This window comes from Ambystoma mexicanum, chromosome 14 (assembly GCF_040938575.1).
Source record: "Ambystoma mexicanum isolate Mex_15411 chromosome 14, UKY_AmexF1_1, whole genome shotgun sequence".
NCBI classification, from domain to species: Eukaryota; Metazoa; Chordata; class Amphibia; order Caudata; family Ambystomatidae; genus Ambystoma; species Ambystoma mexicanum.
The window spans coordinates 169,062,263-169,086,803 of NC_090940.1; the positions used below are offsets into that span (position 1 = coordinate 169,062,263).

Sequence of the window (24,541 nt, forward strand, 5' to 3'; positions counted from 1 at the left end):
CTCCTCATCTACTTCCAACCTTCTGCGAGTAAGCCGGTTCTCCAAGCAGCGATTTGGAGGGAGATCCTTATCCTTGGCAGGTGCCTCCCTCTGGAATAGCCTCCCCGCCGCCCTCAGTCTTGAGCCGGATCTCCTTAAATTCTGGAAACTCCTCAATACTTTTTTTCCTCTTCTCCTCTTTCTTGTCTATCCCTGTAGAATCGCTGTCAGGTCCATTTGTTGTCTCTCAAACTGGTCATTGTATTTATTATATATTTTTTTTTTAAACGCACTTACTCTGCCTGTGCAGACTATTATCTTCTCAGAAATTAAAGGGCTCTGAGCCCCTGTTTGTTTTTTACCCCCATGTTCCCACCCTGCTGGACCGCTTTGAAACACTTACCTGTGTAAATAAACAATACCATACCACAAACATCCTCGATGTGCGTCGGTTATCGACATCTTGAAGCCACAGTCCTGACATCTTGAACCCGGTCTTCGGGTTAGTAGGTGTTGAGGAAGAAGACATCGCAAATTGAACAATAAAAGCGTGCCGTAGTTTCTCAAAGCGTAACCTTAATCGGAAAAACAGAACTGAAGCCAACGGGCGCTGTGCGTGCTATATATACCTTCAATGACATCACCCTCGATGGACATCGAGTCGCTGCATTGACGCACAGCGCCCTCGCTGAAAAAAAATTACAACGCAGCTGAAGCTGGATATCGAATATCAAAGATGAGGAATGCATGGGAGGACAAAATCCATTTGAAGGGGGTAGTTTGCCTGTCCTTTAGTTGTTATTAAAGTGGTAGTGGCTGAATAGCGTAGTTTTGGAGAGTGGACTGAATCATATTTGGGACTTGCACCGACGACTGACAAGCACCCTAGTTAGTTTTGTTAAGTAGGGAACATCCTTTGTTAAGGAAACAATAGGAGTTTGCATGTTTTTGTTGAAGTGAACATTTCTTAACATGGAAAGTCTGCGTCCTCCTTCTGACCCGATACTCAGTGCTGAGTTTATAAACCCTTTTAGCACTAACCAAATTGGAGAAAAAAATAGATTGGTTCATAGATTAAATAAAATAATGCTTTGGCAAGCAGAAGTAAATACATTACAAACGTGTTAACAATTAAACAAATAAGAGTTCTAATATTGATAAACTGAGCAAGTTCTACTTGTTTTATCTCAAACTAGATGCCACACCTACTGGCTCCGAATGTGGAAGAGTATTTGCTGTATAAGAGCAGGGTGTATCCCACTACAGCCTCAGATTAATGCAGTAGGTAAAGGGGTCTTCCTAGAAATGTAGACAATCAGGATGCATTGCCCAAAACTATAAGAACTGTGGTAAATGGAGTATTGGCTCCAGGATGCATTGGAATGACGTTCTTTAGATAAGGCTCACAACTACAGTCTTTCGACGACTGTTGAAAACCCTTTCAAATTCAGCACACAACTTTGCTCTGGGGGTTTCTAAAGCAAACTACTCTCTAGAGCATTAAACTCTTTGCGCAAGCAGCCCAGAAGAGCACAGGTGCAGACTAGGGTGCTCAGCATGCCCTGCAATAACTTTGCTCTAGCAGCCTATAAAAAAAATATACAGCAACAAATCTCTGATCAGCGAACCAAAACCTCCTCACCCCTCAAACAATGGCTTCAAAGGTGGGCAGATCACGATTTCTTGATAATAGGTACAAGGTGTTAGACCCCAGCAGCATCCCATTCTAAGGAGCGAAGAACCGTTAGATCAGGCTTACCTCACAGCTAAAGACCTCATTGTAGCAGTCAGCGTATCGCAAGTACCAGGTGACATTGTAACTCACTGAAGGATCACACGTCTTCTCGTCTCCTTCAACTGCCAATAAAGACAAGATACACAAGTGAATAAAGAGAAAAACCACAAAAATCCATTAGGGTAGACAGGAAACAAGCACATCCCAGTGAAACACTATTGACCAACTACAGCTCTCCTGGAGTTTTGTCCCACAAATCCCCAAAGCTCACACCAGTGGTCAATGGTGAGGGATTCTGGGAGTTGTAGGACAAATAACTGGAGTGCCAGAGTGTGCCTACCTTAGCGAAAGGCAACTGAAAAATCTGGGTTCTGTAAAGGAAGGTATAGACTTCCTGATCAGTGAAAACATACGAGGAAAGCAGAGACGCTTGTAGTATCTACATCCCTTCCTCGAGTCACATGATGGCCCTGGATTTCCCTACTCCCCATCGTTGTGTATGTTCCAAGTCTTGCACTTGGAAGTGAACATTATAGCAGTTTGGCGGAAATATACATTTTGTTGACATCTGCAATGTGAGCCCCTTCATAGAGCATGCTCCTTTAAGGTTACTGCTTACTTTTGGCAGAAAGCGTGTGGATGTCTTTTCACAGCAGTGATTGCTTGCCCTCACTGCTGCAAAACATTTGCTTTTTGTTATCTGTTCTCTATGTACTTGTATGGTGCAAGACTAAACTTCAAAATCTAGAGAGGAGGAAACGCATACAAAGAGTTGAAATCAGAAAATCTTCCCTAATGGATTGTGTAGCATTTGCAAAGAAGGACAAAAGGCCTCATCACGAATTGGGCGGTATCCCAGCAGTAAATCCACCGGGATACTGCCCAATGCAAATAGCGTTACTGCAACGCAGTCCGGCGATATTGGCGCCAGATCCTGAGTTGCGGTGCAGAGGTAAGTCCCCATTCACATTGGGTCCATTAGAGTCAGTGGGGCTTTTCAGCGCTATTAGCCTGGCGCAATCAGCGCTGCGCTGATAGGGCCGAAAATGGGCAGAAAGTGGCCAAATGTCCAACTTTCTTGCCAAACTCGGGATTGGGCAGAGCAGTAATGCAGCTATAATAGCCTTACTACTGCATTGTTAACGCTCCGCCTAATTCGCGATGAGGCCCATTGTCATCTCGCATCACCGGAGGTAAATATGGCAGGCATCCCATTTAATTTCTGGTGTACTATGTCTGGTAGGTGTGAAGAAGGAGACAGACCAGTTTTTTGCAGATGTTTTGTTAAAAAAATAAATGAAAAGGCCTTACTATCCCTTATCGTGGGATTTCCCTGCCTAACAAAACTAACTGGAGTGCCCGTCGCCTGTTGTGAAATCCAAAGCAAACAGTCAGTCCTCTGTCCTCACCCTACAAGTAAGACAACATTGCAAAAGACCAGGAGAATGACTCCCTTCTCCTGGATAGGCTTCCTCACCCTTATTATTCAATTCTTATATAGTTCTTGGTTATCTTTTGCATTAGCTTGCTCAGTTCTTTTAGGGGACTTTTCCAAGCCTTTGGTTGCCCTTCCACTTGAATTTGCAAACTTCTCCCTCCTCAGCATTCTTGGCCTTTGAATTCCTACGATTATGCTTTTCTCAAGTGTCTCTGAATGTCTCTCTTTCTCTGTTATTTCATTGGAAATAGAATCCCTCTTTACGTTGTTCCTGTTCTCCGTATTCCTATAGTTCTTTAGCTCCTCATGAGTAAGATATCGGATATCAGGATTCTCCTCTACTGGTTTACTGATTTTCTCTATGGGGCAACTATAATAGATCCAATAATTATTCTTATCTTCTTGCCCCCTTTTGGTATTACTGAGATGAGTAAGATGAGTCCCGTAACTGTTCTCACCCTCTCGGTTCTCTTTCATGTCATTGGGACGAGTAGGAGGAGTCCTGTAATAAGTCTCTCTCTCTGCGCTTTCTCATATCACCGGGATGAGTAGGATGTTGGTACTCATTATACCAGTGTTCCCTCCAGAGTCTCCTGCCATCCCAGTTACCTTTTTTTACCACTGGTTGGCATCACTGGGCCTGCAGGCAGGATAGGGACTTCCCTTTGTTTGGTGCGAACGGCTTCTGCTTACCCTCCGACTATCTGCTGCTTGTCTGCAGTGTCAGCCTTACAGCAGTCTTCTTTTTACCAAATATTTCTTCAGGTGTGATTTTATGGCACAATAACAGAAAGTGGCTTTGTCTGCTAGGTCTTTCTAAAGCCTTGATGTTACTGTTGGTCCAAGAGAGAGGTCTTTAGGGAGTTACTCTGTGGAACAGAAGTCCTTGTCCGCAAGAGGGCAGGGTGCTTGCCACCACCCCTAGGGGGAATATTGCATAGCGGGCTCACCACCCTAGCCTCACAAGGAAAGGCTCACCCCTAGGGAGAGGTGACCAAATACTGCAATGGCACATATGGCATGGACAGATTATTGCTTAGACTTTGGGAAGTCATTTTCAGGTAACAGTGTATGTAAAAGAATACATTGCATGATTCTAGTTGGAACCATTGTAATTTGGCTCAGCTTTAAGCAGAGCAATAATTGCCCTATGCAAGTACTGTTAGTAAGTGTCAATGGCCAAGAAGCCTATCTCCCCCAAATGGTAAACTTCCAAACAGTAGCCTAAATGATTTGCTGCTCGTAACAAGGTGTGTGGTCTATTAAGCACCTCCCTACAAATATACATATAAAAACATCCACCTAAATGATTATTAATCAGGATTCTGCCACCAGAGAGAAACTGAATCCACTAGTGTGCATATTTGGAAGAAGCTGTCTAAAGCTGTCTGATGATTGGGATCATGAGTGACCTCATGCCATCTTGCTAGGCATCTCTGCAGCCTTAAATACAGTTGATCTGCGTTTTCTACTTTGTTCCCCAAATGAGTCAAATGAAATCTCCTGCACTGCCCTAGAACGGTTCATTTTAACAGGGTGAAACCGGAGACATTGATGAGGCCGCCATAAAGCTGTAGATTGTCCATTATCTAAAAATGGATGTTGGCAAATCATCTTTGCTCACAAACCCTTAAAACCAATGTCATTACATGCTGTTTGAGCCACAAATGCAGTGCAAACTGTGACTTACTGCCCCATGTTCCTGTTAAGAATGCTCTATCTCCAGGAGACCGACCACCAGACTGCAATTGCGGCTGTCCTACAGAAACTTGACTACTTCTATTGAGTCAACATAGAGCTAACAGCAAAAAATAAGGACATGTTACGCCAGCCGCAAAACCATGCAGCTCACATCTGCTTTGACCTGAAATGCTCAAATCAGATCTACTCGTTTATCAAAACTTTGCATCGTCTACCAAAGTAGTAATTGCTGACTTCAAAGCTCTGAGTTCAACAACCCAGTGCTAGGTTATTATAGCAAAGTATTAACACACTATCAGCAGACCAGACATTTATGGTTGTGAACTGTGCAGACCCTGATTACATTTTCAAAACAGGTTTATTAAATAATAGGAATGAGGCCCATCTTTCCCTAGCACTATGTGGTGTTCCCTACCTATATGAATGACTAAGGTGCTTTTCAGTCCTTGAGGAAATGTCCAAATGAAAAAGCTCACTGTCTGAAACTCTAACCCTAACTGACCCTACCACTAATCTAACAAACTAAGTTCAGGAGAATGAGTCTTCTGATGGTGTACTGGTCTTCTTTATTAGTTAGTCTCGGGTCACCTTCTGTAGCAACTCTCAACTCTCTCAAAGGGGTTTTGGCTTTTACCCTTTCTTTGTGGACTGTCCCCCACAAGTCCTTTCTTGAGCTTGGTTTAGTCCTTTGATCTATGCTATTGGGCATTGGGTATTCTTTAAGTTATACTTTCTTAAGTGGGGTATCTTTTCGGGGTAATTAACGTTCCCCCTTCTCAGCTGTGGTATCTCCTGAGTATTGTATTTCCTGTGTATTTTCTCTCTTCGAATGGTAGTGTGATCACAGTTTCAATGTGCTTGTTTTCTGGTGTGCTCTGGGTTCTCCTTATCAGATTATTATAGTTCAAGTTCATCAATTTTATATTCAGCATTTCGTCAATTTTACTGAGATGAGTTTCCTTCAATTTTATATGTAGGGATTTTGTCAATTTCACTAGGATGAGTTTCTCTCGATTTTAGATTCAGGGATTCGTCAATTTCACGGGACCAAGTTTCTTTCAATTCATAATGAGTCCCCTGTGGCCTCCCGGTCCTCCCGTTCTCTCTGTTACCTCTATCCTTACCGGGAAACCTCTCAGGGCCTGCAGCCGCTTGGGGCCATCCTTTTCCTTCCACTTCTTTGCCAGCTTGCTCTCGCTGGTGTCCTTTTATCGTTCTGCGCAAATTCCTTCTGCTACCTGGATGAATTGCTGCACTCTCAACCGGGTGGTGTTGCGTCGTTGATCGGGCAGCCTGCCCACCAGCGAGTCAGCATGGTGACGCCACCACTGGTACCTGGGTTCTCCCCTCTGCCTCTCACGCTGGTTTTGCAGCATCTGTCTCTCACGTTCAGAGTCGATCTGAACTTTGCGGGCACCGCAGCTGTGCTCCGCTCTGGCTCTATCAGGTGTTATGCTTACAAGGGGCCTCCCCTGCCGGCATATGCGTCTCTCTTCAGCATGTCCTCCCTCTTCAATTTCCTTGTCGCCGTCCATTGAAGGAAAAGCGACAGTCTCTTCTCTTGGCGAAAATGACATACTTTATTCTCGTCTTCAGCCAACGTTCTGAATTGGGTTGTGCTTTGCATATCAGATTGTCCCATGTATGCCATCATGTGGAATGGCTTTGGGAATATCTCAGCAGAATGGGATTCCTTATCCCCCAAGAGGGAGTCTCTCCCAGTGAGTGCCACTTGCCTAGACCCGTAGGGAGGGTCTTGCTTAGCAGGCTCATCTCCCTAGCCTCAAAGGGGGAGGCTACACCTTGGGGAGCAGGGACGAAATCTGATTCTTCACAGAACCCAAGACCTGCTATTGACCACGCAGTTGCATTACAAACATATTGGTGTGAGATCTCTTCACTTTTGAGACTCCTCACTCTCACCAGTACTCAATTGACTGAGTACAATGCATTGGCTTAGACCCCTTTCATACTGAGTGACTGACCTCCCCATGCTGATCGCTACACTCACCATTTCCATACCGTTCATCATCTGTGTTAACAACTCATTCTTCATATATTCCATAATCTAGGCAACTATACAGTGGTATGCAAGTAAAAAAAAGAGAAATACTGTGCAAAAAACAACTGCATGAGCTAATAAACAATCGGGGCATGGAGCAGCTTCTTTGCAAAACTCGCAAATGAACAGTGTTACCAAACAAATACAGATAAATAAGAGGGAAACACCAAGGACAAAGATTCAGATATCCAAATATCTTCACGTTGGCGACTAACAATTCCCCAGCTAACACATATGAATTGTATGTACACAAGCACAATATCTCCCCAACACATCTCATCTGTAAATACTTAAAGAAACACATTGAAAAAGTAGTTGCACATGAGATAAGTGAAGTAGAAAAGAACACCTCAGTTAAAAAAAGAAACCTTAACCAGCAAATAATCAACCGTTCAATGGTCTATGCCACCCGCCACCCTAGGCAGTTTGGGCTTAAGCAATGTGCTACTCAAATTGTGCTACTAACATTCTCACATCTATTCCTGAGGCGGTTCCCCTGCCGACAGATTAGTCCTCAAGCGGTTGTGGTTTGGACTGGCACCAATAGGCACATATTTAGCTTTCTGGTGTAAGGCAAAGCTTGTGTGGGTTTTGAAAAGGGTAAACACCAAGTTTGTTGATGGTCACAAACTGAAGCGGTGAAACCTGTATAACAAGTAATACAAAAATAAATACAAAAAAAGCCTAAAGCTGGCACACTGCCATGCCAGCCATTTAACTGTTGTTTCATGTAGAAACAATGAGTTTATAAAAATATAATTTAATCAACCAAAACAGAGACAAGAGAATCTGGTTAAAGGCTTGTCATAACAAAAGAGTACAGAATTGGCCAAAATAAACAAATAATGTCTGAATTAACCTCAAAGTTATCAGGATGGGTCTTCTCATCAGCAGGTTATTTCTATGGGAAAACTTGTATAAAGAAAGTGCTTATAGTGAAAGTAAGATGTGGCAACAAATATTCTGCCAATGCTATGCATGTCCAGGGGCTGACTTGTAAGTAAGCTCACAGGCTTCCCGCACCCTATTTTTCACAGTTCTTGGGATCCCTCCTCTTGAACTCTCAAATCTCAGGTTTAAGGGTTCAACACCCCGTTTCCCATAGTTCAAGGTTTTTTGCTTAAATCTTAGTGCTGTGCTTGTTGCCGGTGGGTGGATTCCGTAAGTGGGGTTGTGAGAAGTGGGCCTTCTAGGATGGAGGAGCCAGAGGATTACAGGAGGCTGCCTTAATACTGGGAGAGGGTTCTCTAAAGGTACCCCACTTCCTGAATCGGTCAAGGTTCTGCTTCTCTGGCACCTGCTCCAAACCCTCTCCCCACCTTGGCGTCTTACCTGATGTTTTGCTCCCGCAACGTTTTTTACTCTATTAGCTTGCTTTCTAGTAGTAGCCCTTTTTGTCTTTGGGTCTTCTACCTTCTCTTCACCAAAGTTCCCATCTTCACCTTTCTGCACTAATCCCTCCCCTAATACTTCACTGTTTCCACCTCTTCACTGCCTTCCATTTCTTTCTGGAGGTTACCCCCCCGGTTTACCCGCTGCCTTCTATCTGACAACTCCTCTTTCAGCTTCAAAGTTTTTCCACTTCTCCACCTCATTTATCACTTCCTCTACCCACTCTGCTTCACTTTCCTCTATTTCCTGTTCCTTCATTGTTCACCTCTATATCTCAGACCAGCCATCTATGCGTCTCCCAGCCTTCTACAGCCCTTTGGGCCGGTGCCTTCAAACCCCTTTGCCCCCTACCCCCGAACAATTTAGCTTTTCAATTCCCTGTTAGTGCTCTCTCCTTCGCCCCTTTGGACACCACCTTCACCCCCACTCGGCACCTCCCCTAGACCAATTCAGATTCTCTAGTTCCCGAATATCCATCTCTTCTTCTCCACCACTTTGGGTACTGTGAAAAACCAGATAGTGTTTCACAACCTAGTCCCCGGGGATTCCGTTCTCAGGTGGCCACGGAAAGGCCATCGCTTTTGGACCCTGATGCTGGGGGTGGACAAGTGAGGGAGGATCAGCTGGGTAGGGAGTCCTCAGGGAGTGGGGGAGAAGCACAACCCATCTAACCCCTATCTCTGCTTATTGTATGGGAAACTACAGCTCCCATAATTCCTCCCCACTTCACATTGACAACACTACTGAGCTGAGGAAGATGAGGAATGAGGCTAGGGAGATTACCTCTACTGACTTGCAATGGCCCTGTCCCTTTAATGAGACCAGGCAGAGTCAGGCATGTAATCCTAACTATACACACCTGCCACTTGTTAACACTCCCCGCCAGGATAAAAGGTGGCGCACATAGGTACACTCGGATCGAGGCTTGGTACGAGAAGGAGTAGCTCTTTCGGGGCTGAAGCCAACCAGGCTACGGAAGTTGGAAGGCCAAGGGGCTGATCGGCAGTTGTGAAGAACGAGAGAGAGAGAGCAGGTGAGAATTCCACACTTTCGGGAAGCCGCAAGTATTCCAAGACTGACACCAAGTGAGCAGAAGGGAGAAACCTTCAAGATGCTTCAAAGCAACCTGCTACCCTCCCAGTTGATCAACGGAGTTGGGGAGGAGCAGAGGAGGCGTTGGTAACTGCCTTGACTGCTGCATGAAAGGCGTTGAAAAAAGAAGCCCAATTAACACGACCAGTGAGTTATGGAAGGCAACAAAAGCCTGGTTTGTGTTAAAAGCAAATGTAACTAACCCCAAAAGTTGAAGGTTGCGCATGTGCCGATAAAACCCGTAATGGAAAGGACAATTGCAATTGCTGAATTGTGAAGAAAGTATACAAAGTAACAGAGTGGACCAGCGAGGCGGAATCGCACATTTGAAAGTCTCTGTGAAATGTTCTGAGTTGAAGTGTATGCAAGAAAGTAACTGCAATCCGGAACGAAAGCTGAATAAGTGAAAAGCAAAGTATGTGAACTGTGATTATGCCAGGAGTGCAAAGTATATGAACTTTGAAAGAGTCCAAAGTAAAGAAGATAATAAACTACAAGTACCAAGAGGGATTGGTGTTGCGAGATGAGGAAAATATTAATTGTTGAATTGTTTAAAGAGAGGTTGAAGTGGTCATGCGGAGGTCTATGTAAAATCCTTGCAGTTTCGAAACTCTTTGACAGTAAAAAGATATAAAGACACAATATGGGGAATGTGGACCCTCACAAAGAGCAAGACAGACTTGAGCCCGGCGGAGGGAAGCCTGTGCAGAACTGCGTGAAAGTAAACAGGTGAATGTGAAAAGAGAGGCACGACGGAGGGAAGCCTGCATTGAATTGTGGCAAAGTAAAAGTCAAGAGTATTATTGTGTATTTATGACAATGGGGACAAAGCTTAAGAAACTGATTGAACTGCCAAAAGCTTAAAGCCCAAACCTGAACTGTGGAATTGTACCAGCAAGCCAAAGTGTGCAAGACTGATAGAACTGTGCCATCCACCTTTCCTTTATTAGAAACTCTCGAGACCCCGTGCTGCTGAACGTGGGGAAGGGAGTTATTACCTAAGCAATTCAGACATTTCTTTTAAGACACTTTTTCCTTTTGTATTCTCTTAATGCATTTGTCATTTAAGAAGGAGGGCAAGGTTAGATTTTTTTAGCATAGGCCTTTTTATTTTTTGACTAGACTGTCTTGGACTTGTTTGTTATTTGTTTAATGGCAGACACTACCGATTCGAGAGTTAGGGCCAGTTAGGAATTCTACCAACCCACCCAAAATACCAAAATAAAGGTATTCAAAACTTGCATCTATTGTGTCTGTGTCTACTATTGATACCATGCCTTCCTTACAGTACCTTGTGCTCTGGATTACTTTGGGACTTCCTCCCCCTGTGGCAATCTCCTCCCAACCTGCTTGTCATTTTCTTCCCCAGCCTTCTGGTCCTTGTTCCAAGCGGCCCACTGAGTCTCTTGGTTTCCCACTTTCAGGGCCGGTCTTTACCCAGCCTCCTGGGCATTCCCTGCTGCCTCCGGTCTCCTCCAGGTTTCTGGGTATCCCCTGCAGCCTGCTGCCTCCTGCTCTCTCCAGGGTCTCTGCTCCAGTCTTCTGCTCATTCCCCAGGACTTTAGCCCCTCCTCTCAACCCCCCCCTTGGTGGAATGTGGATCAGGTGTGGTGGCTTCTTATGGGGTACTTGGGAATCGCAGTTCTCTGGGCCTGGATAGATCTGGAGTGCAGCTTTGAGAATCATGTCCCACATATTGGAGTTTGTAACTTCCTCTGTCTTGTGAATATGTCAGTCCAGCTCAAGCCCCCCTCTTTTGGTTTAAATGGATTCTGGACCGGCTTCAGTGAGGGGACCAGAGTATACTACCAGGGCTGCTGGCACCTCAGGAACACGTCTCTTCGATTTTTGTAATGGGGCCGGTGATGCAACAGTTATTCTATGATAGAGTGCCCCTTTTGCAACGGCATCATCCACCAACCCCGTCAAACAAGGCACTTCATCACAGATGTGAAAGAACAGTAGCTCAGATGTACAAATAAATGATCTCATAATGCGTGATTCTTTCACAATTACAAATGGTAATTTGCTAAGTGGCCCATAGAAACACAGAATGTTAAGTTTCTGTGCTTAGTTAAGAATCACAGAGGAAAGTTAAGGAATCTTTGTTAGGAATTTCATTTATTAGCAAATATTGCAAACACCTTCCAGTGTTGCACTACCTCTCCTACCCACCATCCAGAAGCAGAGGGCAAGTGAAAAATATGTTTAATTTGGCTTATAAAGTATGGCAAGGCAGGCAAATGCAGACACACTGGAGTAGCGAAACATGTGGAAAAACCAGTTATAAAATTGCACTATTCCTGATTAGTTCTGATGCACGCTGCTTGGGCAGCGGGGAGCGGGGTGGGCATGGGCTTTGTGGAAGAGCATCCATAGCATGACAGAGACAAAAAAGACCTTGTGTGCTGGAAACATTTGCAGGTGCTCTTTTGCACCATGCACCGATCTAGCACCAAATATGCACCTTTCCCAGAGGGTTTTGCAGATTGTACATGTTTTAACCTTTTCCTGATTCGCAGCTTACAATTAAAATCATTTGAATTATGAAATCCTCACTTTTCGTGTTGCAAAGGCAAACTTTGCAAATCCTCCTTGGGACACTTTTGTACTGAATGATGCGGTTTACAAATTGACACATGAGGTTTGTCACAGATTGTGAATTTGCAGCTATTTCACCTGGTGTCTAATACCTTTACCTTTGCACTTGCATGAAGCAGCAGTTGTGACCCTTTTTGGCTATGCCCGAAGGAGCACATAAGGAAACTATTGCTAGTAAACTTTTTTGTTTTGATCCCACAGTGGCACCTTAGTACCATGCGCCAGGGGACTACTCCGGTGGTGATAGTGCGCGGTACAAATATCCTTTAACATTAACATGTATAAAGCCAAAACTGTGCTGTGGAATATGGAGAGGGCATGCAAGGAATGTTCCCACCCTCTGCACATTCATTCCTTCCAGGCATTGATGGTTTGCATCACAATAGGCCATGGGCAACACCTGGCACTTTGGTGCTGTCATTGAGATTTTACAGGGTCAAGCTTAAGAAGCCAGCTGTGTGGAAAGAGTGTACCTTTTCCAATGGTGGCAAAAGCCCACACTCCTGCATTTGCCAGATCTTGTTTCCAATTACTGTCAACATTTTGAATTATCACTCACCATATCTTACGTATTAGAATTGGATGGCAGATACGGACTGGCAAAGGGTCTGCATGTTCCCAGCCTGTCCTAACATGTATAGCTTGGCATCTACCTTTAGATTTGAAAAGACATTCATTGCTGCACACATATCCCACAAATGACCAAAGACTAATGGCTTATTAATAAGACCTATTGCATTTTTTATCCCTCATATGAATCCCCAATGTCACTCCTTGCCTGCCAGCGCTTCCAGCTCACATTATACTTGTTGAACATTGTCACGGTTGTTGGAATCCTAGTCTTTCCCTGGCTAAACTCCTGCACATCTAAGGCGGCACGACCTATGACATTTCCCAATATTGTTTTTCATTCATGAAGACCATCAATGTCCTTGTTGCTGTTGTACAATCCAACAGGTCACGGTACATTCATTGCACAGGGTGCTTCAAGAGTAATAGAAGTTTGAGCTGTGGGTCACTGGCTCAAGACAGACCCAGATCGCTGGCAACACTCTGCTACCTGTTCAGGAAAGTGAGTGTAGTCAGGTTGATGATCTCGGTAGGAGGATACAACGTTGTTACATCGCCCGTTTCTTTTCGATTTGTTTTTTTCATACAGTTTGCCGAAAGAACACATAGAAAAATCTGGGGGTTAAGGAGAAATAAGGGGTAGGGGGGTGGGTAACAGGTAGTAAATAATATGTGGAGGGGATGTTTGGGGGAAACCCCACCACAAATAAAAAGAAACATTTTTAACTAGTTTTTCCGGTAAAAAACTGTCATCAGAAGAAAACAGGCGATGTAAGAACATAGAACCCTCGGTAGGCGGGTCTGGCCTGCACCCAAAATACGCCATAACACGATATGTACCGATACTTCTAATGGCTTTCTCATCTGGGAAGCATGAGACTTAATGGCTATGGGTCTTACTCATCCACACAGTCTCTGCTGGACTGACATGCAATTGTACATGCAAATACAAGTGCAGATAATTAATAAAGCACATTAGGAGCTAATTATCTCATTAGGAACCTCTCATGAGCAGTGGCGTGCATAGAGAATTGCTTTTAACACAGAAACATCAAAACGGGAAACAGCCTTACCAAAAAAGGGATTGGAGGTTGTGATGAATTTTGCAATAAAGAAAGAACAGCTATTGCTGTCCCCAATACGTGCGAACTGCATTTTTGCTGCAAGATCGCCTTGCAACAATACGACTTTGAGGAATTTCAAAATATCTGCCAGGTCTAATGTGACCTTTGTTTCCTCCTCCAGGTGACAAGGAAAAGGACCAAAGGAATAATGTGGGAAAGAGCAGCGCTGGAAGCCAATCACCAACACCAATAACCTATACAGGAAAAAAGGAGGAAGTCCCAGTACAAACGTGATGCACAGCAAGGGGAGTGGTGCTTTTAAAGTTTGACAGTATCCAATGAGGAGTAGAGACTGCAACCTGCCTGTCTTAAGAAGAAGCATCGCCAGATCCGCCAGCTGGGAGAGAAGGTGTCAGAATACTCTATTTCTGGAAGCTCACACATGACAGCCGGCTTGCCTGACAAAGCCAAGCGACTGGTGAAGGTTTATAAGGAAAAGGCCGAGAGGAATACTGGGAATATGGAGAGCGAGCAGGCAAGTGGTTAGCCAATGGAGGAAAAGAAACACAGTAGATTCAAGAAGGGTATCTTCCATCATAACTTGTTCAAAGGTTGGTGTTGTTTAGAAAGTTACTATAGGGACTTCATTCTGCAGCAGATGTACTGTTGATGCTTTTAGTGGGATACTGAATTACCCTGCCTTAGCAGCAAGAAGCTGAAACCGTAGACCCAACAGTTGAGGAGAATAGCCTAAAACCTGACTGGAACATTAAAGGACTGTAAATGCCTGAGACCAGGTGGATCTATCATGGATTTTTTCCCAAACATTTAGCGAGCTCTTAAACCTTATTCCACATAGGGATTTTAATTAAATTATTACAAGGCACTCAATTCCACATCCTATATGGCATCTATAATGTAGGCGGCAATGCTGTTGGGGAGGGGGAACCAAACGTGCAAACTATCATCTTATCACTTTACTAAAAATAGACTTTACAATATTAAAAAAACAATTCTTTCTTGAAGGCTGTAACGATTTTGCCTAGTTTAGTCCACAAAAAAAAAACCTGCATTTATTAAAGATAAGAATATTTATGATAATGTTACACCATATGTTATTATTCCCGGGAATAGGGATTGCACAGTCAACAATGATGCCGAGAAGGCTTCCGACCATGTAGAGGTGTCATATCTTGCATTGGTGTTGAAAACATGTGTTGGAGGATCATTTTTTTACATCTCCTATATAGTGTTATTTAACTCTAGGGCCATTATTACAAGACTGCTGGAGCTACCCATGGGTTACTGGCAGTCATGCCTTACCGTTACTAGTGCCCGATATCCCAGTGTTACCGGGATATTACAGGCGCCGGCAATGGCAGTAAGTACCAATTCCATGGAGTCCCTCAGGACTCCATGGGATGGGAACTCCTGAATCACCAGCACTGCTGTTAACGGTGCCAGTATATCAGTGAATTCACTGCCGGTAGGGGCAGTGTCCTACGGTCAGGGCAAGTCTGCCTGTAGTTCACTGCCCCCACCGGCAGACTCGGAGTAACCGGTATGGAAAAAAAATGCCAGAGCTGGTAGTACCAGCCGCTTACCTGCATTTATTCCCGAAGGGGTTAATCCTAATGAGGCCCTAGCTGTCAGTACATGGCATGCTATCATACATTTATTTCTTACCTTGAGGAACCAGAGAAGATTGCTCTTTATTTTATTTATTTTCTTAACCATTGGCAGTTTAACTGAGAATCAGGGAGGCACCCCTGGTGCTGAAGTTGGTCAGTGTCATCCAAAAGTGCTACCATATTAGATGACCTACTAGTGTTACTCAACACGCAGACTATTCCTTTTGGCTCAGTTTCTGGCTTTAAGATTGAAGTTTCTCAAACAGAGATATTGACAGTCTTTCTTACACATCAATGTGCAATGCTCAAATACTGAGAAATTGGCTGGACCAAGAATAGTTCTAACTTTTTAGGGATCACAAATATAAGAGACATGAAACATAAACCTAAACACTACTTTACTTTAATACATTTGTATCACGCACCAAGTGGGCCGGAGGCATGCAGGTGCTAGACAGACAACAAACAGTTAACAGTACTCCCGTGCGACGGCCATGGTGCGGAGCATGTTGGCATATTCAAATTGAATAAGAGAGATCATCTAAAGAGCAGGGTTTTTAGCTTCTTCCTGAAAAGATCTGTAGATTTCATTGCTCTCAAGTCAGGGGGTATAGTGTTCCAGGCTTAAGGTGCTGCTGTGAAGAACACACCTTTAATTACCTGTTTGAGTTCACATCCAGGCACTTTCAATAGGTTGACATTGTTAGATCTGAGATCTCGTATGAGCGGTTTGCTCTCTAAAGCTTCAACCAAGTATGCCAGGCTTGACACCACCAAGCATTTATGTGTGATCAAAAGAAGACTGTATTCAATCCTGGCCTCAATAGGGAGCCAGTGTAAACCTCTCCTAGCATCGGATAAATCCCTTGTATTTAGACCAGCAGTAATCCTCACTGCACTATTTTGTATTACTTGCAACCTTGCACAATCGTTTTAACAAATTCCAATTAGCAAACTACTACAGTAGTCTATTTTAGCTCCAATAATGGCCCTAGCAGCCGTCTCACAGTTTGCTGTTAAGATATATGGGCGTAGCTGTGTTAGTATCTTAATGTAGTAGGCAGAGGTGGAAACGGTTTTGATCAAAATATCTCCCTAGGGTTTTGACTTTCTTTTTTGTCTCAATTATGTAATCAGCTACCTGAAACTGCAAGTATTACTCTCCAAGCTTTAAGATTTTCGTTTCTGTACCTACAGCCATCAACTCTGTTTTTTCGTTATTCAGGGCCAGACCACTTTCAACCATCCAACTCTGCATCACTTGGCATACCTTGTTAACCCTCTTTGTATCCTCCTCATGAAAGCGAGACAGCGGTATGACACGTCTGTCATCTGCATAGTTAGTGAACCAAATACCTTTGTCTTCCAGCAAATCAAAGAGAGGAACAGTGAAGATATTATACAGCGAGGGAGAGAGGCAAGCACCCTGCGGCACCCCAAAATGCAGCAGGGCAGGCGCGGCCTCTACATCCTCACTGCACATCCTGATCAATCTGTTAATCAGGAACGACTCAATCCACAATGTCGCCTTATCAGAAAAGGCAGCCACTCCTTTCAAGGTGGTGACCAATAACAGGTGGTCCACCACGTCAAATGCCGCGGAAAGGTCAAGCAGCATGAGTAGTGCTGCTTCTACCTTATCCATTACCTGAGATAACCTGGATTTTAAATCTAGCAAAACTGTTTCTGTGCCATGCCCTTGCCTAAAGCCGGACTACCATTCATTTAAAATGTTATGATTATTCAAGTGCTCTAAAATATGAATATATGCAACACGATCTAAAATGTTTAATAAAAAAAAAAAAGAGTATTGGTAATAGGCCTATAATTCACTGGCACCAGGGGGCTAAAACCTGTTTTTTTTTTTTTAAAAAGATTTTTAGGAGTAGAGTAATACAGGCATTCTTTAGCTCGGCTGGTACATGACTCTCCTTAAAGAATTCATTAACTATTTTAGACAGAATCCCTACCAGCGTGGGAGCACACGCTTTGATGGTAATGGCAGGGCAGGCGTCCTCTTTTCAGTTTGTCGGCTTAAGTTTTCAAAATATACCTGCCAGCTCCAATTCAGACATAGGTCTGAAATTAAACTGGTGTTCTACAACTTTCTGAGTTTGTGCAGTAGGGATGACCACTTCACGTTCCACCATCTTCCTACTCACTTCAATATTCTGTTTGATCAAATCAAGTTTACTCAGCATAGCATCTTATATAGACGTACACCATGCTATGTCTTTTTTTGGGCCATCCTGTTTGTTCAGGCAGGGATTGTCTAGCTCTTAACACTTTGGACAAGACAATTCTTCAGACTCACACAGAGCATTAGAGATCCTGGTGTAAAACATAGCTTTTTTGGCTGAGTTCACCGCCAATTTATACTCTTTTGCTGCAATGTTGTATGCCTCCTTCTCTTTGATCTAAGGGGTGCAAAGGTATTGGGTGCAAAGGTATTGGTTGTTCTCAGTCTCTTGATAGGCTTTAGCCATCTCATCCACTGATTCCATCCTGTCCACCTCGTCCACTAAGGGTGTAATCCCGACTTCCAAGGCTGCCGGGGAGAGCTTTCTAGTATTGCTTGTAGTTATCACAGATTTGTTTATCGTCCTAGTCTTTATCCTTTTATCAAACACCATGTCCAACTGGATGAAAAAGTGATGAGACCATGGGCACGGATGAATAACAAGGTCATTGATTGTGATATTACGAGTGGCCACCCAATCCAGGGTATTACCACCTATGTGTGTGGCATCATTAATCAGATGCATAAAACCTAAGTTACTAAGTGAAACTTCAAGACCTTTTGCTAAACGATCCGTTTCATTTCCCAGCCACTGGTTAAAATCACCCAGTAACATTACCTTAGTGGTGGGTTTTAACCAAGATAGCATGTTGCATAATTGCGGTGCAAAATCAGGCATAGAGGATGGTGGTCTATAAACCAGAACTAAATGAATTGTGTTTTCTGCATCGGTTCTGATTTTGACCTGAAGCATTTCACAGCACTCTGGGTCAAATAGGTCTGCTTCCCAGACTTCTAGGTCCTCTTTGTAAAAAACAGCGACTCTGCCCCTTTCCTCCTCTGGTCGATCCCTGCATATCGAACCATACCCCATAGGCACTGCCAGGGCTGAAGTAGGTCCAGCAGCCCTATGCAGCCACATTTCTGTTAATTCACAGACATCTAGATTTTGACAACTATATATGATGCTACTGTTTCAAAAGTGATCTAGTGTTCAAAAGGACTATTTCCATCCCAAACGGCCCTTACCTTCTCTGAAGGTCTTCACTGTGCTTAAGTATGCTAACCAGGGCTTTAAGTTGGGTAAGAAATAGCGAGGGGGTGGGGGGTCTGATTTGGGGGTGTGGCTTGAGAGATGGCCATGGCCTAAAAAGTACACAAACCATAGTAAGGTACGCAAACAAATCTATAAATGCATGTAAGCATTTATATATTTGTATGCATACCTTGCTATGGCTTGTGTAGCATGCAAGCATCTTTTATAAAACATAGAAATATGTAACATATTTCTAGGTTTATAAAACATGGCTTCAAAAGTACACAAACCATAGTAAGGTACGCACATAAATATATAACATGTATATATTTGTGTACATACCTTATGGTTTGCGTACTTTTCAAGCCATATTTTTTAAACATTTGCCTGAGGTGTCTTTGTCCGTTGGCAAAGCTTTATAAAAGATGGCTTGAATTGTGTACTTTTCAAGAAATCTTTTATAAACCTCGAAACATATCAAGGAATCTCCAGGGTCGCCGAGGGTTAAAGACGCCTCAGCGACCTGGGGAAACAAAAGGACAGTGACTTCCTCTGGTGGTATATTTATGAGCCTCAGTATTCAACCCCCACTTTAGTGTAGGATCCCGAGTTATATCCGGTTCCAATTTCGGGATTGCTAGAGCGCTTATTATACCTCGCTCTGTATGTGAACTGACCCGGATACTATTCATACTGGCCATGGGTGGGGCAGGAGGTCCCATGTTGGTTGAAGTCAGCCTTATAACGTGCTAATATCACCGCACTGTGGTTTAACGTGAGCAGCAATTTCTCACTAGTATTAGAGGCCTGCATGCATAATTTCACTTTAGCTGCGCAAATTGCATCTAACGGATGCATAACGGTTAGACAGAACGGAGCGCACAATTACCTACTGGAAGAGGATGCGAGCGCCGGGTGTACGCGTGTCAAGCACCGCTTAGCTCCTGATGCGCCTGACCTGTAAGAAGAAGGGGGCCAGGATACAGAAACACTGGGACTTGCAGTCCCCACGCGTTAGAGACCAGGTGAAGGAGATTCGAAGATAGGTGGATCTACAAAACAGATCCACGGAAGCAGATGCAAGCAAAAGGGCTTTGGTAAGAAATGGAAGAATTCAACATTCGTGTTTAGTAAACTAATAGAATATTTAAATAAAAAAAATCAGGTAGCCCAAAACACACTGAAAAGGACTGATAAAACAGCGAGTGGAGTACTAAAAAGCCTAATAAACAATCACAATAAAATAAAATGCTAAAAACACAATCAGTAGTACAAAATGGCAGTGTTCTTAAACTTTCAGATATGGGCAGAGATTACTCCAATCCAATTGAGAGAACCGAAATTGGGTTGTGTGGAGAGGCGGGGGGGGGGGTAAAATAGCTATTTCTCCCTTTTATTGCACATCGTTAGCATGCTAATGTTACTTCAGACTGTAAAAAGCCCCAAAGCATTGTGATTTTATTTAGTTAATTTTGGTGGAGAGATGGTGGGAGCCCCAAGAATGAACATTCTGCAAGCTAGTAAAAACAAGCCAGATTTGGATTTCATGACACACGCTCGTTCCTTGTTTTGGGGGCTTCCAGTGGAGTAACTCAGGAAGCTGGTGGATGATGGGACTTGGTTGTATGGAGAGAATCCCCTGGTGACGCTCACTTAGTCCCCAGCAGCGGGCAGGGGACTCTCACGTGTTCCAACAAAACATTAATGCCCCTTTTACCATCAGACATGCTGTCATAAACTCTAAAAGATGTATCCCCCAACATACTTGAACAAACGTCCACACAACAACCATCAGAAGAGAAGATGTTTAGCAATCACAATTCTGGTGCAGCCTGCACCACATGAACACATACCCGTAGGAGCAAGGCAGACATCACTCAGTGCCCAGATTCCAATGCCTGCTCATATGCAAAAGAACAAGCGTTGTCCAATTCCAAGATGGCGAAAGCAGCTCTTAAAGCTGCAGTCTGGCTGCAGCTCCAAGAAAACCTTATAACACTGGTTATAAACACTTTATTGAAAGTAGGGAAAGCCTCTACCACAGTTCAAATGTAGAGACAGGTGGTATACTATAGGGAAGTCCAGCCCAGGAGGAGGAGGCTAAAGGATATACAAATCTGCACGGGAGATCACAAAGTGCAGGTGGTTTACAGCAAAGTGAGGGAGGAGCTCAGAACGAATTTGCATTTGCCGGGAGAGTGTGAGGAGGAGACGAGAGAACAGAAGAGACTGGTGGTGAGAGGGGGAGAAGGAGGAGGGCATAGGAAGCAAGAAGTTGTTGGCAAGAGGAGGAGTGAAGGTTGTGGCTGGAAAAGAGAAGCAAGGTGTGGCCAGTGGAGAACAACATTGGGTGGATGTAGGAAGAACAGTGGCAAGTGGTGGCAGGATGAGGAATTGGGGTGGTAGCAGGAGGGAGTCAGCAAGAAAGCAATATCTAGTACTAGCAAAACTATTTATGCAAGGAAGGAACAAGACAGCAAGTTATGCCCCAATCAGAAGGGTCAACAGCAAGAAAGCTCAGAAGACGGCAAGGGATGGGCTCCGTGTGGAAATCAGAATCCTGAGAGGGGGATGTGGCAAGACCTTCGGAAACCCCTATTGTGGAAACTAGTGCCAGATGGTGCTGGCTCTACCTACCAAGCAAAGATAAATCCTAGCTGTTGCTGCGAATGGAGGAAGCGATGCAACAGCACCTACAGTTATTAGAAGGGGTCCAGAGGTGATCACACCATTAAACAATGAGAGCCATGCCAGGGGTTTCCCGTCAGACCAACAAGACAGTGACTGGGTGCAGGAGAAGGTACCACAAAAAGAGGTGTGAACTTTTGAAGATTATTTGAACTGATAACACTGGTAGGAGAGTCTGTCCTCAATGCCTAGGACACAGATGTTCTGTAAGATCAAAATGGTACAGTTACCAATAATGTACACAACAGAGTCAGCCGGAATGGACTATCGATAAGGTGGACATTCTCCTAAAGAGCCGGCCCCTATTTTCCACTTGCCTCGATCTCAAAGTACCAGAAAATGTATCTACAAGAATTGCATCCAAGTCTGGCATGAGAAATGCTATCAATATTGGGGCTGGATTTCTTGACAGAGCAGCAGGGGGTGGTGAAGGTGCTGCTCTATAACCATGGCTAAGAGTTCTTTAATGTTGAGGAAGAGGACCCCAATAGGTCAGATGTACCTTCCTACACAGCCAGAGGAAGTTAAAGCGGTAGGCAGGACAGAGAGAGGGGAAGCTGGGTATAGTCCTCATATCTACCTCAGAGGTCCACTTGGGATAGGGAATAACCTAAAACCCAGAACAAGGGTCACAACAATCACAATCTATGGGAGGAGGGAGCCAGGACCCTTGTGAAGGAGAGGTGCCTCTTTTACAACCAGAATTTGCCTAAGCCCAAAAAAATGTATCTCTCCCTGAAAGCTGCGTTTAACGCCACTGTACTCACAGAGGGAGGGAGAACATACCGTCCTATTTTCTGGAAAGATGCAGACTTTTATGCAGTGCCATAAATAATGTGAAGGGAGACAAACAGACTCCATATCAATTACTGATACCTCTCCCATTCCAGAAAGCAGTTATTAGTCAGGCCCACTCCCACCTTCCGGAAAGACACCATGGAGGTAATAATGAGCCAGGAACATGCCTTGAGTCAGTTCTTTTGGCATGGGATCTACCAAATAAAATCCATAAATATTGTTTTGAGTACCATGTGTATCCAAACATCGGAAAATGAGGTGGGTAAAGGCACCCTACAAATCCTGCCTAGCCTAGACATTCCTTTGTCCCCGCATTGGAAAGGATGTGCTGGATCCCCTCAGTCCATCCAAAGTCATACCCCTTGCCCCCTTACACTGTCCATCTCCTGGTGCCTTCCTCCTACTGCCTCCTTGTGCCCTCCTCCTACCGCCTTGGGCCTTCCTCCTACCGCCTCCTTGTGCCGTGCCTTCCTCCTAAAGGCTCCTGATGGAACCATCATCCACCGGCTCAATGAGGTTCCTGGACCCTTGGTAACAACAGATGTCCCCTGAATAAGGCTGGGGACTTCGACACACTTTCCCCCTGGTCCAACTCGAGAATCGGCCACTGAAATTCTGAGCCAAATGTAGCATAAGTCACTACCGACCTGAGACTGGGTGGTTTCTGCTGATAAGTCCAGTCCCGTGAATGTTGTGGGAGTACTAGAAATATAACAACATTCTTCATTTATCAACACTTGATAACATCTTTCTTAGACAAATTGTCTGCTTTTGAAACATACTCACACTTGATAAAAATGGTGGAATTCTTAAACAGGATTCTCCCAAAGTTGAAAAACATCTTCTCCTGTAAGAGATGAGAAACGCAAAAGAAAATTGTAAGGCAAAGACTTGAGTTAAAGGGCAGTGTCACTAGGACTACGTGTCTTCCTCTACACTAGTGTCTCATTCATCCTGACCTACAATTATGTCAAATTCAATATCGTTTGTCATTCTACCCACCTGAAACCGATTAACACTCTGACAGGAGTACTAGCCAAACACCAGCAGCTTCATCTGCCCATGGCCCATTGCCACAGTGACTTCAACTACTAGGTTGTTGGTCAACAATATCCAAATATCTACATACTTTTCTAGGGCATTGTTGAACTGCAGTCAAAGCTTCCCAAACACGATGTTTGGGAGACCTGTATGCATCACCATTGTTTGTATGCTGAACTCATGTTTAATTGTTAAATATGTTACACATAATTAATACACTGCTTTGTAAAGAAACACACAGAAATAAAAGCAGCCAAAAATAATGCATGTGTATACCAATAACATTAATACGCACAAACGTTAACCAAGCATTAACACAATCACAAATTGCAGTATACAATAGCTAGTAACCCAACTATCTGTGTTGATGGGCACAGTTTTCTGGCAACAAAATGTTGTGTTGCCCAAAGTTGTGAAAATGCGCTTTTCAGTTTCTCAACAGGGTTGCATCACTGTACTGTTGCCTTTGAAAGCATATCGTACTATATTGTGATGCAAACAGACTACGATAAAAATGTTCTTGAATGGAGGAGATATTAGACTAGGGCGACGCATCGTTTTTGCTTCTTCCCATAATTTCGCACCCGGCTACAAGTGTCTCAATGCTTTCCTTGTGCTCGCTCCTATTTCTGTCCTCCCCTCCGTCTCCTACTCAGAGTTCTCCTATGTAGTTTTCCCATCTGCTTCTATAACTTCTCCCTTAGCCTTCTTTGTGCTTGGCTTCCTGGTCCCCCCCCCCCCCCCATGTCCTGGGAAAGTTATCTCCTGCGTGTGCCGGTCTTCCTTGGGCTCCTTCATTACACCTCAAAGGGCATTTTTTGCCCTCGGCTGGCTTGTTCTCCTGGTCTTCCTTTGCCAGCATCCTGAATTACGACCACGCCAGTTCAGACCACGGCACCCCAAATTAGTGCTTACCCCTGTCCTTGAACCACAAAAGTACCAGGGTGCCTTTAAGTGCTGCAAGGAGACTGATCCACTTCCCTGAAACATTGTGTTATTTTGCAGTGGCAGAGCTGGGCAGGACTTCTTCACTATTCTTCATTCTGGCTGGAACACATCTGGCGATATTGTGGTGTTGCCACAAAGATCTCCCACCTGGATATCAGGTACATGGTGCCAGCATACTGTGCTTCGTGATCATTTGATTTAGAGAGTTTACCCCCCCACCCCTTTTCATTAATCCCAAAAATCTCGGCCAGAAATCAATACATTAACCTTCTGTATGGATGGCAAGTTTATTGCTTACTACATGGGTCATGCAATCCCAGGAAGAAGTTATACAAACCAGCAGAATAAAATGACTAACTCTCTATTTGGGACATCAGAGTGAAAAATAGATAAAAGACGGACAGAAAATATATGTCAGATGTGAGAAACCTGAGGGAGCCCTCACATTTTCTCCCCTCGGATCCTTATCACCGACTCTTCCTCAGCCTTTATGGGCTATTATAAATCCTATTCTGTTCCCCCCCCT

General features: G+C 44.0%; 1 protein-coding gene across 2 annotated transcripts in view; it reads right to left on the reverse strand.

The window, feature by feature from the left end:
* TMEM87A (transmembrane protein 87A) overlaps window positions 1-24,541 on the reverse strand; it is a 522,872-nt gene that overhangs the window by 425,456 nt on the left and 72,875 nt on the right. For both annotated transcript variants that reach the window (XM_069638821.1, XM_069638819.1), the window contains exons 2-3: window positions 22,813-22,873; window positions 1,739-1,836 (exon numbers count right to left, since the gene is read on the reverse strand). In XM_069638821.1, the coding sequence (XP_069494922.1) occupies window positions 1,739-1,836; window positions 22,813-22,873 (159 nt within the window). The remainder of the gene's footprint in view (window positions 1-1,738; window positions 1,837-22,812; window positions 22,874-24,541) is intronic.